The 14,352-nt window shown below is 47.9% G+C and overlaps 1 protein-coding gene across 1 annotated transcript in view; it reads right to left on the bottom strand.

The window, feature by feature from the left end:
• LOC138547336 (thioredoxin domain-containing protein 12-like) overlaps nt 1-14,352 on the bottom strand; it is a 654,368-nt gene that overhangs the window by 288,895 nt on the left and 351,121 nt on the right. Inside the window, exon 3 of the mRNA XM_069642202.1 lies at nt 13,097-13,149. Coding sequence (XP_069498303.1) covers nt 13,097-13,149 — 53 coding nt within the window. The remainder of the gene's footprint in view (nt 1-13,096; nt 13,150-14,352) is intronic.

Below are 14,352 nucleotides of genomic sequence, written 5' to 3'. Positions count from 1 at the left end.
TTTCAAAGCTTTGAACACCGCTAACAGCTCCAGTAAGTTTATATGGTTGGATGCTACTTGAGGAGATCAAACTCGGTGTGCTGTCTGCTGAAGCAGATGAGCTCCCCACCCTGTGAGAGATGAGTTTGTCGTGAGAGTGGCTTCTACTGCAGGGGTGGTGAAGGTCTTCCCCTTTTCTCTTGACCACCACTGCAGAGAGAGAACGAGGACTGGCAAGACAACTACCAAATCTTCCCATTGTCCGCTGGCCTGACACCACTGACACCACTGGCTGTTGAGCCACTCTTGCATGAGAGGCATGCACAGCCGCGCGTGGGGAACCAAGTATATGCATGACGCCATCATCCCTAGCAAACGCATGGCTTTGCGTACCGTCACCTCCCGACTGGCTACATATTGAGGGATCTGAGAAAGCATGTTCTGAACCTTCTCGTTGGATGGGGAAGACTAAATAGTCTTCCGTCTGAATGAGAGCTCCCAGAAATTGTTTTACTTGGCTGGGGACTAAACTGGATTTCTTTTCATTGATTGAGAAACCCAGGCTGAAGAGGAGATCTACTGTTTTTTGGGTGTTCGAAAAACAAGCGTCAAACGAGTCCCCTGTGATGAGCCAGTCGCCGAGGTAAGGGTAAACTGGGACTGATAGACTGCGCAGGTGTGCTGCTGCCACGGCCAGGACTTTGGTAAACACCCTTGGTGCCGAGGCGATGCCGAAGGGGAATACCTTGAATTGGTAATGCCCGTCCTGGATCATGAACCTTCGATATTTCCAGTGCGCTGGCAACATTGAAATATGAAAGTATGCATCTTTCATGTCCAATGTTGCCATGTAGTCCCCTTGTTTCTTGCAGTGTTACCACGCGAAACTTCTGGGGTTTTATAAACTTGTTCGCTGGGCGCAGGTCTAGAACAGGGCACATAATGAGATCCTTTTTGGGTACAAGGAAGTACACTGAATAAATACCCTTGTTTACCTGAAGAATAGGGACGGCTTCTATGGCGTCCTTTCCCAGCTGTACTTCCACCTCTTGGATCAGGATCTCCAGATGGTCTGGTGAAAGGTGTCGTGAGCGCGGCGGTCTGATCTGTGGAGGTCGGGTGAATTAAACGCAGCAACTGTGGGTGACCGTCTTTAAGACCCACTGGTCGGAAGTTATCCCCTCCCATGCCCTGAGGAAAAATGTTAATCGCCCCCCGACCGGCGTGACATGGGAGGGGACCTGGACTTGGTGGTCATTTCTGACCAGAGGCTGTGGCTCCTCTGGGATTGGGGCCTCTGCCTCTACCCTTGCCGCGTTTCTGACCCCTTGAGGGGTAGTAAGTGGGGCTTCCAGATGTTTGATTTGTGTTGAAGTTACCCGTGCCGTAGTTATTTTGACCAGCACTAGCTTGCCCTCGAAACGACCACCGAGAGTTATTACCCCTCTGGGAGGAGGGTTTCTGTGTAATTTGTTGCAGAGACCTTAGAGTCTCATGCTCCTTCTTGGCTTTTTCCCAAGCCTCCTCTACTGCTTTCCCGAAGAGGTTAGTCTCCTCAATGGGTTTATTAATGAGGGAGGCCTGAGTCTCAGGTTTAAATCCTGATGTACGCAGCCAAGCCTGTCTTTTCAGTAGGGTCCCTTGAGCAAGAGACCTGCCTTCAGTTTCTGCAGTGTCCAGGGTGTTCTTCACCACATTCTGGTTAACTAGTCTTCCCTCTGTTACAATGAACCTCTTGGAGGCCTTCCTGGAGCAAATTCTGTTAGGCATCAGGTTAGCTTGCTAATAGAGTAGTATTATTAGCAACCCGTATAGTGTATGCGGCTGCTGACGTGACACGTTTGCCCAGGGCATACAGCCGCTTAGATTCCTTGTCCGGTAGTGATTCTCCCGTGGCAAGGGGTACCCCTACCCTCTTTCGAGTGGTAGTCACTAGCAGCGAGTGTGGGATGGCGTGCCCTTTGATGTATAGAGGTCGGAAGGGAAAGTGCGAAATTTTTCGACTCTCTGGTTCACTGCCCGTGTTTGAGCAGGTGATACCAATGAGGGAGCACCCTTCTCTTAACAGAGTTAAGGAGGGGGATGTATTGACTCCCCAGAGGTTTTTCCTTAATGATATCCTCCACAAAATCCTGCTCAGGTACCGCCTCTTGAGTGGCGATTTTAACGTATTCAGCTGCTTTTTTCAACATGGAGTTCAATGCCATTTGGTCATCTACAGGAGAGGCCTGGCAAGCCGGGGTGGACGGAGGAGAGTCTAGGCACAAAACATCAGAGTCCTGATCTTGCTGTGTAAATGGGTCCTGACCTTCCTGCTGGGTTTCCTCCAAATTGTCCTTAGTATCCGGTTCGTCCTCCTCATAATTGTGCAGAAAAGAAGCTTCTTCTTCATTATAGATGTCTCTATATGTGCCCATCTGGACCACGTCTTCCTGTTGGAAAACATGAAACTGATCTTCCTGAATTTGAAGGTTAGGGTCTACCCGAGACCTTTTCGGGGTAGGATGATCAGAAGAATTGATAATCAGCTCCAGCCGATCCATACACCCTTCGAAATTTTTTGTAGTCCATTTAGAGGACCCAAACGGGCCTACGTGAGGAGAAACGACGTTCTCTGCACTGCGGCATCCAAAGGAGTCTCTCAGGGTGTCGGCTATTCTTTTAAGCTTCATCAGAATCAGGAACCCAATCCGCCGAAATCTTTTCCGCTGCTTGTCCCATAACCTTAGGTGTAACTGGGGTAAGGCCCACTGTAAGGCCCACCGCCGCCGTCATTCTTCCGATGCTGCTTTCGATAATCGACAAATCATCGTGAGACAATGGCTCTGATGATTTATCGGCAGGTGTAATACCTTCCGCAGCGCTAGAGGGCCTAGCGGTCGGTTTTCCGGGTAGAGGCCTAGCCGCAGTTTTCGGGCCTACCGAGGCCTTAGATACCGTCAAAGCGTCGGGCTCCCGTGCAACGCATGTAGGTTTCAGAGTAGCACCCTTAGCTGGTTTAGATTGCCCAGTCGCAAAACTTTGGGAAAGTTTTGGATCTGAACGATCCGAGGGAACCGGCGAAGTTTTCAGTGGCCATGTTGGCGTTTTCGCCTTTTTCGACGAAGACGTCGATATCAGCATAGGGGTTGTGTGCTTAGTGCGATGCGCTTGTACGCACCTGTTGCCGGGTGTTGTCCCTGTAGCAAGACCAGAGTCAAGCCTTAAAAGGTCGGGGACGGGCGTGGCGGACCTAGAAGCTTCCGCCTCAAGGGCTATAACATCCGAAACAGATGTTTGGTCATCCGAAGTACCCCGTCACTTTCAGCGGGCGTGGCGGTGGGGCAAGGGGGTTCCACACAAGACAGACCGTATGCGGGCCGCCGCTTTACACGGCGCTCCTTAAGGGTTTTAGGCCGAAGGAGTTTGCACGCCACACACCGCTTCTCGTCGTGCTCTAGGGGGAGACAGGCGTTACACATCCTGTGTTCGTCCTTCCAAGGATATCTGACCCTACACTTAGGGCATCCTTCCAAGGATATCTGACCCTACACTTAGGGCAGAATCTAAAAGGAGTTCTTTCCATAGTCAAAGGGAAGGATGACCAGACCACAGGGAAAAGAGGGGAAAGGAGGAAAGACATACCGACAATATAGCCACCCCGACCCCAATCTCCCTACTGTATAGGTCGGCCAGAGGGCCTGACCACGTGGAAAATCTGGCCACCGGAGCTTAGGCGCCGAAATCCACAGCTGTAGACGAATCACCTGTAGTCTTCGTCAAAGATTTTCTTGTTGGGCGAAGTAACTTAACTGGGAATAAACCGACAATTCGGTAAAGATAAACCATGTCTCTAGTAAGAGCTCCGCTATAGGGCGACCAGTTATCTGGGCATAAAAAAACAATCTGAGGGACCTCTGCGCGTGAGGGATTTTGGATACACCACACGTCATGATAGGGATAGTGTTACAGACACGCCTATGCCAACGTCCCCTTTCGGTCCACGAAAGACAAGATGCAATACTCCTCGGTTACCATTGGATGTCAGACCATATGTACAGCATGTGATTCTAAGCAGATTAACAAGCATCAGAATATTCTTTTATCGCCTTTTAGCCATCGGCAAGGCAGGTTACAGCTATCTCTCCCTTAGTCTCTCATACAAGGAGGGCTTTGCTTCGGCTGCCTTTGTTTTATGCTTATGCATCCTCCCGGCTGCTGGCAATGCGGTTTACAATTATCTCCCAATTGGTATCCCTTACTAGGAGAGTTGCGCCCTGGGTGCCCATGTATCGCTCTTTTGCAGATTTGGCAATGCGGATTGCAAAAGTCCCCCAGTTGGTATCCCATGTTAGGCGATTTGCACCCAGTTTTCCTTGACTTCACTCTTCTGCGGCGTTGGCAATGCGGGTTACAATTGTCCCCTAATGTCATGATGCCTACCCCCGGAGCACCAGGCCAGGCCCAGCACCCCCGGAAGCAGGCATCATGCCCTCGGGTAAAAGTCCAGCGGCCCCTTATAGGGGCTCTTTGGACTCAGTCCTGGCACCTTTGGTGCCAGGCTCATGTTGGACATCAGTCCTGGCGCCATAGGCGCCAGGCTCATAAAGGGAGGTGTTTTGTGCACTTACCTGATGCAGACCATGCTGCACGCTTCAGGCCTCCCTGAGACCTGAAAGGGCTATTTTTTCATAGGGACTATTTTTTCACTCGGGCGTGGCCATGGAAGGATACATACCTAGTTGGGGAAGGATACATACCTGGGACTTCTTTGAAGGCTATTTAAGCCACGCCCAGACAGCAGCTCACGCTTCGCGTTGTTCTGCTTCCTGCAGCTTAACGCTCACCGCGTCTGCTCCTGGACTCCAGCCACGCCCGCCTCGAACCTGGAAGACCTGCAAGGAAGGAAGAGAAGAGAAAGGTGAAAACCAAGGACTATTTCAAACTTCTTACCTGCATCTGGAATCTTCTCGCCAGCATCCCTGAAGAAAGACTTCCATTTAAAAGCATCGCGTTGCTCGCTGCAGCGCCACGCTTCACTCACCTGTCCTCGAGACATCTCCCGGCTCCATCGCGGCTGTCAGCATCGGACGCCACATCTCTGCACCTAGGGGAGAGAGAAAGAAACAAAAGGTGAGCAGAAGGCACACAGAAGGAAAGCCTGATTAACAGCCATAATACTTACCGGCTTTTCTTCCACATTTTGGGTCGGCGCCGCCCCATTGGCAGGTACCGTACCCCGGCCCCTATGGGGAAAGGACAAGAGACATTTCTGGGGAATGATAAGGACATTTAGAGGGATCGCCCTCATCACTACTCACCTCGGCAGTTTAACCCCTCGACGCATCGCCTTCATTCTGCACCTGAAATAAAGGACAGATCACAGGTTAGAAAGACAACATAAAGGGGGCTTCACTTGAACTTTGAACTTTCATACTTACGGCGCATCGCTCAGGAAAGTCAAGTGGATTTTGCCAGCGCCATTCTGAAAACCAGTGAAGTAACTGGACGAACGCGCGCCCCTGCACCAGAAGCAGGATGGAGAGTTCATCCTTCCAAACCATAAGGTGAGCTTAAACCGGGGTTTGGAGGAAGTTAGAGAGGAACGAAGGGGAAAAGGGGGGAGCTAGCACACTATTCTGCAGACTGTTAATCCCCTTTCTCATCTGCAGAAGGATATTCCTACGGGCCAGGCAAGCATGATTTGGAGGTCCTGTCCAATCGGTGTTCCGGGTCCTGCGCATCACGCTAGAAGAGGCCACAGCAATCCATACTAGACCAGCGCCCCCGTGGGAACCAGGTGAGCGTTACACCTAATTGGTATCCCTTGTTAGGAGAGTTGCGCTCAGTTTGCCTCGGTTCATTTGTTCGGTATTAAAAATTGTCAATTTGATCTAGCGGTCTCTTTCGGAGCATCCCGGGTCACCTGCTCCGGGCCAACTCACCATTATACCTTGGCGTCTCCTTCCAACCCACTGGTGCTGCTGTAGGTCTCTTCGGGGCCAGCTCCAGTTGGACTGCCGCGGTACACACAGTTCTTCAGGGGAGCTCTGACATCTCTGTATGATCTCCAGAGCATCTTCTGTAACAGAACAGTTCACAAGGTGTATGGAGCTAGTCTCCCACACAGCGTACCTTTCTTCAGAGCCTCTGCGCATTTTCTACAAAGACGCGCTTCCTCTGCATTCACAGCGTCTCCCGCACTGTGTCCTGCTGCTGCCACTACTATACCATCAGCTTCTCTAGCCTCCTGCACCTGAAACCCATTTATATTTTTAAAGGTGCCGCTCATGATACTTCATCAACTCCGAGTCCCTCTTCCTCGTCCCAGTACTACAAGCATTATGGGACTTGAAGTCCATAATGTTTTTGCTTCTTTTATGATTAATTAACTTCAGCTGATTTAAATTGATTGGCGGTTGTTACAGGAGTTGGTGGTTTACCATTGGGTTTTGGACCTCTATATAAAAAGGTAGAATCATTAACTTCCTGAATGCCCAATGTACCACTTTTATGCTGGTTAAAAGAGTTTTGGGTAGTTCTGGGAGTGTGAACCTTAGCATGCCATTAGATATTTAGTTATTAGGGAAATCTCATCCTCAGGAGAGGATGAATACTGAGTCTCTCCTAACGAAATCACCACTTCCCCCGACAGCCGTCTCTTCTCCCATGTGATCCTCCCTCATGTTACCACCCCCAGGGTTAGGATCAGGTAGCAGCTGCCTTCCTCTGGCCCCATGGGAGAAGACTTTAGGGTGGGGTTTAGTGATGACTCCGTAGGATTCATCCCACCATTCTTTTTGAACACTGCTATATAGAATAGTGTGACCCAGGAAGGGCAAGGCCTTTAAGAGTAGGTGTTCAGAAATTTATGACTTCCAACACATACAGTGTTAACCACTAACACCGGAAACCTCATGTTAGACCATCCTTGATACTGTTTTTCTTAGAGATCCAATTTTTCATTTCTAGAGAACCCTGATGGTTCCTTCGGGTGTTCCACCAAACCCATACTATATACATAAGCACCACAAAAATGAACTAAAAGAAATCAGAAAAACTCCCTCTCTGTCAACCATATCCACTATGTCAAGTCCGTCTTTACCCAGCTTTAACAAAGCTTCTGCATACAACACGATATGGGGCATGGAAAGGGTAAAAGACATCACTGTCAGCTCAATACAGTGCAGTTGGGGATAGCCCTGTAGGTATGAAGGTGCTGACTCAGTATCTTGGTGACGGTTACTGAGTCTCTTCAAGGTTACATTTTAAAGGAGCATGGATATGTATAAACCTACTTGGCTTGCAGGGTGTTCCTTTTTAGTTACTGACTCTCCAAGTGGTAGAATGGCCAGAGGCGCTGCTGGGGGGGGGGCGGGGGTGGGGGATTAAGGGAGCTATAGCCCCAGGTCTTTTGATTGTAGCCCCGGATAGAATTTCAGGAGCTACAACCAAAAGGCTAGCTAGCCCACAGTCCCGACAGATCCAACATTAGCCTAGCCCTGGGTCTTTTCCAGACCTAGCAACACCCCTGGCCAGAGCAGTCATATGTGCTGTCTTAAAAATATAGTAAATACCTTTCATTCTTACAGAATAAGGGAAGGCCCACATAATATATATGTAAAAATATATATTTTTTATAACAAAGTAGTACATAAGAAATAACTACAAAATATACAAGTAAAATTACTTTTCAGACTTTATGGCTGAAAACACAGAAGGTCGTCCTAGAGGGCCTGGAGCGCTCACACTAGGCAAGGAAGTCAAAACTTGTCTTTTCGGGACACACAGTCTCCAACAACCCAATTATGTCAAGTCCCAAAGTTATGACTGTATTGTACAGGAATTAATGGGTCATATTTACCTATGGAAGTAAGTAGAAATTGTGCACACAGTTTCATGAGAGCAGTTTGGATCCAAAGACGAACTACAAGAGGAAAAAGGGGACCCATCCAAGGCAGTCCTACGCAAGAGTTCACTCACCACTCTCCAGGATGAGAGAATCAGAGGGATTAACAGGGACGTCACCAGAGGGGATGGTCAGAGTTTAGTTCTGTAAAGACTAACTCAAGTAGGGAGTCCTACAACCACAGAGGAACAACCTTCTCCCCTACACTTCCCACTTGCCCCCCCCAGGTGGGCCTGGGGACGCCAACAAGATCCCAAAGAAGTTGTAAAGAGTATGGTCCAGTGAAGAGTGGGTCCCTTGGTGCAGCAGTAGGCATTGCTGCAAATTACAGCAGCGTGGCAGTTTCAGCAACAGAAATCATCAGTAGAACGGAACAGGACCTGGAAGATGGACAAGCAAAGGAAAGGTTACTCAGCAACTCAAGACCACAGATCCAGTCCATCGTCAAAGACATGGGATCGAGCGCTTAGCAGAATGCCCAGCCTTCCTGCCTTTGTAATCTTGCACAATTCATTGAAATGACTCCATGAGATTTTCTGGAAAGATGTAAGCCTTTCCTCTACTTCCGACTTTGTCATCACCTGCACTTCCATGTCTATATCCAGAATGATACTAGAGGAAGCCTCCAGATGAATTTATTGAGCATGGGTGAACTGTTGCTTGGCTAAAGGCGACTTGTTAAAAGACCGAAATACCAACATCATACCAGCCTCTACCACCACTGTGGTGCACTCCAAGGTAGGAGTGGGCATGGTCACTAATGGAGTAACCTGCACCTTTGACAGGGCATGTGTAGTCATTGACTAGTCAGCCTTCGACAGGAACAACATGGATGAGGTCATGGACATAAATTTTGGCTTCTCACTAGTCTCATTTGACAAAGATTTGCAAATCATGCTTCGTCACACACACAAGGCGAGTCACCAGATAGCGAATGACAGAGGTGTGAACTTGAACAAGCATAGCGTTTCAGTTTATAACATTGATGGTGTGCAACTGCCTCAACGGTAGATCATGCAGTCTTTATATTGCTTGTGAACAGGGGAGCCTCTCTCGTGGACAAGACAGTTGACAATGATGATTCAGTTATGCAACTTCTCCAGTCACAATCTCAGACTTGGTGACTGATTTTTTGTGGGGTGGCGGGCTGGTTTAGCATCTTAGCCAGGATAAGGCCAGCAACTATAACCCTTTTATCTACAGTTCCTCCGTTTATAGATAGAGTCCTATTCCTGAGGGTAATGACCATTTCAGCCATGTTCCTGCCAGGATAGTTTTTATTGTTTCATCCCACTGACGAGGCCAGAACATCCACACTGATCTGAAAATAGAAGCAGCCTCCTGTTCTTGAGACTCTTCAGAGAAAACGACTTGCAGCTAGGACAATCCCCTGGGTGTGACAGAAGTGCAAGCAATAAATGCACTCATTAGGACTGTATTCATCCTCCAGTATCTCTCAAACACCTTAAAAAGTGATTTCTAGTGAGGGGCTGAAACATTTGCTCTAGCTTCCTGGTCAGACATCAGTGAGCGAGGGGGCAGTGCTCCCTCAAATTAGCATGCAAAAAAACAGCAGCACGTAGGGAAGACAACTGTTACCATAAGGTTAGATTATTTCATATGCACAAAGGCAATTGACGAAAATAAAAATAGCAGGTTCAGTTCAAGCAAGCCGAAATCATATTCAGCTGCAAATCCCATGCTCTTGAACTGGGTGCACAGAAAAAGGAATGTGGGTTGGGGCTGGGAGCATACGTTCAGGAGGACCCTGTGAGGCGAGAGTCGAGCCTGTGCACAAATATTTTGTTGTTGTAAATATAAAATACTTTTATGTCTAATGCTCAGTTGAGTCCTCTTCCCGCAGATATCCCCGAGTATGAAGGAAAGGCGATAGTATGTTTGGGTATAAATTATATCTTACCTCTTAAACCAACACATTCCTGGGAGGTTGCAATCTGAAGACTGCTTTCCAGCAACAGTAGAGTCTAAACCCATTTACTCAAAGGCATAGACACAATGAAGAAAGTGGGAGAAAAACAACTTCTGAGAATCTTTTCACTGGCATTTGATCATTAAAACAATACCATCCACCAATCGCCCATCAACAGAAAAAATTTAAACTACAGGTCAGCAAAAACATGAGCTTTCCCTGAAGACAATATCAAACAAAAATCATCTTTGATTTGCAGTCTCCTCTGAGGGATTAAGTGCATACCAGAAATGACATTAGTCTGACTCTGAACACACTCCTGAGCAGACCTGTAGGTAGGACAGCAGTAGAATCCCTCCCCCAACCCCACACCCAACAGTTTAAACACTCACCACCATCGAAATTGTTGCCTTAACACATCCACGCAGCCCTTTGCCACCTAAGACCTAGGCCTCCAGGGTCGACCCTCTCTGTAGAAGAAGCCTCCCAGTCAGTTTGTAGTCCTACTACCATCTGGAAAGAGAAAGCCCACCACGCTCTACAATATACGCTACTGGCACTTCATTGGGTCAAAAATAAGCCTCGGACCATTATCGCCAGACCAGCACTGTTTTCTAGACTTGGGTGTCCCTACCCAGACAGTGAGCCTATGACAGCTGAGGATGGTCATCTGCGGAGCAGATGTATCAAAGTTTGCCTGCTTCATTAGCTTGGTGGTATACCAGTCCTGCAAATTCAGCCCTTCAGCACCTTGGGAGAAACCAATCGAGTGCATGTATGATGCATGGAGGGATTTATCCAACCTCTCTGCCAGGTCTCGCAGTACCTTATTTTCAGAGACCATCAAGTAGGAAGGTGCCATCAGAACCTTCTTGTTCGTGTGTTTCAATGGCAATATCTGCTACATGGGCACAACATCTATCCAGCCCTTCCAGTTTCAGCACTGCCTCCTATTTAGTCCAATTTGGCATCCGATTTGGAGGTAGCTTTCTCCATCTTTAAAAGCAGCTCCAGCATGGATCGAAAAGATGAGAACCAGCATCAAGCTAGCCATCAGACTGCAGATGGCTCCTCAAGGCAAACAGTCAGACGTTTGCCATCCCTGTGAACATACCTGTGAGCCACTGTGTTTTGAATCCTCAAATGAGATAACTAGGGTTGCCTCCCTTTATTTCTCCAACAATCTTTGGAGAAGGGCTGCCTTTCTGGGTGAACTTCACCAACTGGAGCACTTCAGTCTCAATAACCTTGCCTTAAACAATGCTCACCAGGCAATCATGCAGGTTCCTCCCTCTGCCGCAGCCCTGGAGCACCGCACTTCAAGATGGGGAGGTCTGACTAGGTGACTCATCACTGGCTTCTCTCTGCCAGGGTCAACAGGACACTACAGTTAGGAGCCCACAATGGTCCCAGGCTCTGTGCAGTTTGGGGCTGAGCCGAACCAGCATGAAGGGACTCAGTCTCACCCAATTCCCACTCGCACCAGTGAGAATAGAACAGTTGGCCCATTCCACTAGCACATTGGCTCTCAACCTCCACACCCCCCCCCACCCTCAATTACAGGGGAACCTCAGTCAGGGGAAACCTGCAGCAGGGATTGTCAGCCTATATAATCTGATTGGCATTTTTAATGAGATTAAAGCAGAGGCTTACGAGAACAGAATCACTGACAACTGGTTAAACATGCGCTCAGGTTTGAACCCAGTGAAGTTGATCAATCATTACCACGAGTCCTTGAACAACCATGAGGAAATCAGTTGGGATAAGAAAACAATTTAACACCAAGTAGAGCAGTATGGACACATTCCTGCAACAGAAAACAATGGTGTGTAGTCACTCTCCTCAAAAGAGCGAGGTCTGAATAATGGGCCAAAAACAACAAAAGAAAGGGATAGCTCGCACGAATAGTGTGATCACCACACCAAAGCATGTTGCCCAGTATAACAGACCAGATGCAATAAGCCCTATTTTACCCCAGTGAGTTCCTTAAAACTGCTTCATGGGCTCATAATACAATCAGAAAATGGTGTGTTCCAATCAGTTTTGGTAAACGCAGAGGTTATATACTTTAATTGTATAGTTTGTGGGTTGGAGAGGGGGCATGTCCTAATCAGGAGTTCTAGGTGAAAAGCAGTTTTAGTGCAGACACCTCAGCCCCAGACTGGGAGAAGCAAAGATGTTTAAGGATTTGTTTTGCTCCTTGTTCAACAAGAATTGACCAACATTATATATCCCCCAAATGCCCAAGTGGATTTCCTAGGAAAAGCTGTGGGCCATAAGTAGTCTTAGTACAGCGGTCTACGTTTTGGCTTTATGTGAGTATTTTCAGGAGTGTATTTTTAAATGTTTGAATTTAGTAGTTGACATAAAGGATGCAATTTTGTAAATGGTAGGGTAGGATTCAGGCGCCCTTCACACTCACATGCTATGTCACTTTGGCACTCGAACAGGCACCCAAGAGATTGGTTGTTTCCAAATTAATGTCTGATGTACAGAGAAAGGCAGCAGAGTTTGGAAGGTTCAGACTGATTTCTGACTAACATTAAACTGAATTTCATGGGGGGAAATGGCCTGCTTGCTAAATAAGTAATATGCAGGCTATGTAATTCTTGAGAATATGATGGCGTGTTCCAATAGGACCAGATACATTATTTGTATGGACATATATTCACTGAATGCTGTAGTAAAAACCACTTTTATTTTGCCTTAGTCATGGAGGTCAGGAAAACATTGGAACATCTAACATATTCCATGGTCTGTTTGAGCTTGCAGCCTAAATGGGAAAAGGAAATCAGTAAACGTAACTTTGTGAACAGGTAGGATTGCTCTGCAGACCAGAAATGTGAGATATATGGAAAAATGACTTATTTAACTCATATAGAACATTATAGACGTTGGAGATACTTGTCTGTGTAAAAAACGAATGCAGCAGAATTTTAATAAATGAGGAATTCCCTGACCTTTGTACTCATGGTTTTCACAGTTTCATCATTTGCATGGATGAATGAAATGCTCTGATAGTGTTTTATATTGCAGATTAATGTGTTGTAGCATAATACGTTTCTATAATTGTGGCATTTAGTGCGTTTCGATGCTGTGGCTCTGATGTTGTAACTAGGGTACATTACTCATATTTCTGATGGTAGGGGCCGGAAAAGTAGCAGGTTTATTGAAAAACGCTGCAGATTTGTAGGCCGCCTAAATCGGTCTTATTTTCAAAACACAAACATGCTGACAAGACATTGTATATTTCAATATTTTCAACAGGCTATCATCACTCAATCCAAGCATGAACATACCTTTGCAGGCACCACACCAGGTCTTGTGAATGATGATCATTAAAGGCAATCCGCTGCAACACAAAATAAAGACTGTAAGCATCATCCAGAACCATTTTAGGAACATTTAAAATTATTATGACACATTTCTCGAATTACTCAACAGTTCTTGGGGCACGAAAACAGAGGCGTTTGCTGTTCAATTCCTCAGCACATAAGTTCACTCGCTGCTTGTGCTCCAGCTAACATTCTATGACCAGCGGCAACATAAATGGCTGCACTGCACATATGGGAGCAGCCGAGTACAGCAGGCAGCTCGAACCAACCAATGGGAGCTCGAGGGGGATCGCTCACCTCCGAATCCCTTCCCCCAAAACATTTTTTTTTAGATAATGGGTTAAAATGGTGCATTTTATTGCACTTTATGTTAACAATTGGGTAAAAAGCCACACTGTTTGCAACTGGTTTTCTATGGTAGACATGTCGCCAAAAGTGCACAAGAGCAGTTAAAAAACATTTTCAAAATGGCTTTGCCCACAACACATTGTGGTGTCGCCACCAAATTATCGAAGAGAGGAACAGTCCTCTCTCTATTGTCAGTAACCAAGTGGGCTGCGTCCCACGTGTCAGGGAGGGGAGGGGTTACCGCGCAGAGCGGCAGTTCGTATTAGGTAGAAATAAAGTGAAGAGGTGTTGCACCCCAGCTCCTGTGTCGGCCCCATTTCATTGAATGAAAGAGTGTGACTGGGATCGTGAGGAGGTCCACCTACCGACACTACATCTGGCGACGAGGCTGACACGCACCCCGCCGTGCCCGCCACCTCAGTTCGGAGTGCTTGTGGCGCAGTTGGGATCCGCCAGAGCCGCGAGCCCACCGTCTCGTGGAAGCCCCGAGGACAGCAGGCAGGAGCGAGAAGGCTCCCCGCTACTTGGAAGAGCAGCATGCGTGCGCGAAGAGGCGCCGAAGCGCTCACCCCATGGGTGGAGCAGGAGCATCAGCTCCCCGTGCAGCAACTCTGGGCAGGAGAAAGAGAAGGCTTTCTTCCCGCCAACGGCAACAGCGCCGGCAGGCGCCATCCCACAACACCGCGGGTGGAGCAATGGCTCCCTGCATCACATTACCGGGCGGTCGAGGAGCATTAGCCTCCCGCCAACGGCAACGGCTGGAGAAAATAAACCCAACAGAACCCCGGGCGGTTGAGGAGCACTGGCCTCCCGCCAACGGCAACGACTACAAGGACGGCGAAGGCAGACGCGGCCTATTCCCTCTGGGCATG

This window comes from Ambystoma mexicanum, chromosome 1q, assembly GCF_040938575.1.
Source record: "Ambystoma mexicanum isolate Mex_15411 chromosome 1q, UKY_AmexF1_1, whole genome shotgun sequence".
In the NCBI taxonomy this organism is placed as follows: domain Eukaryota; kingdom Metazoa; phylum Chordata; class Amphibia; order Caudata; family Ambystomatidae; genus Ambystoma; species Ambystoma mexicanum.
This window is presented reverse-complemented; position numbering and strand designations above follow the sequence as displayed.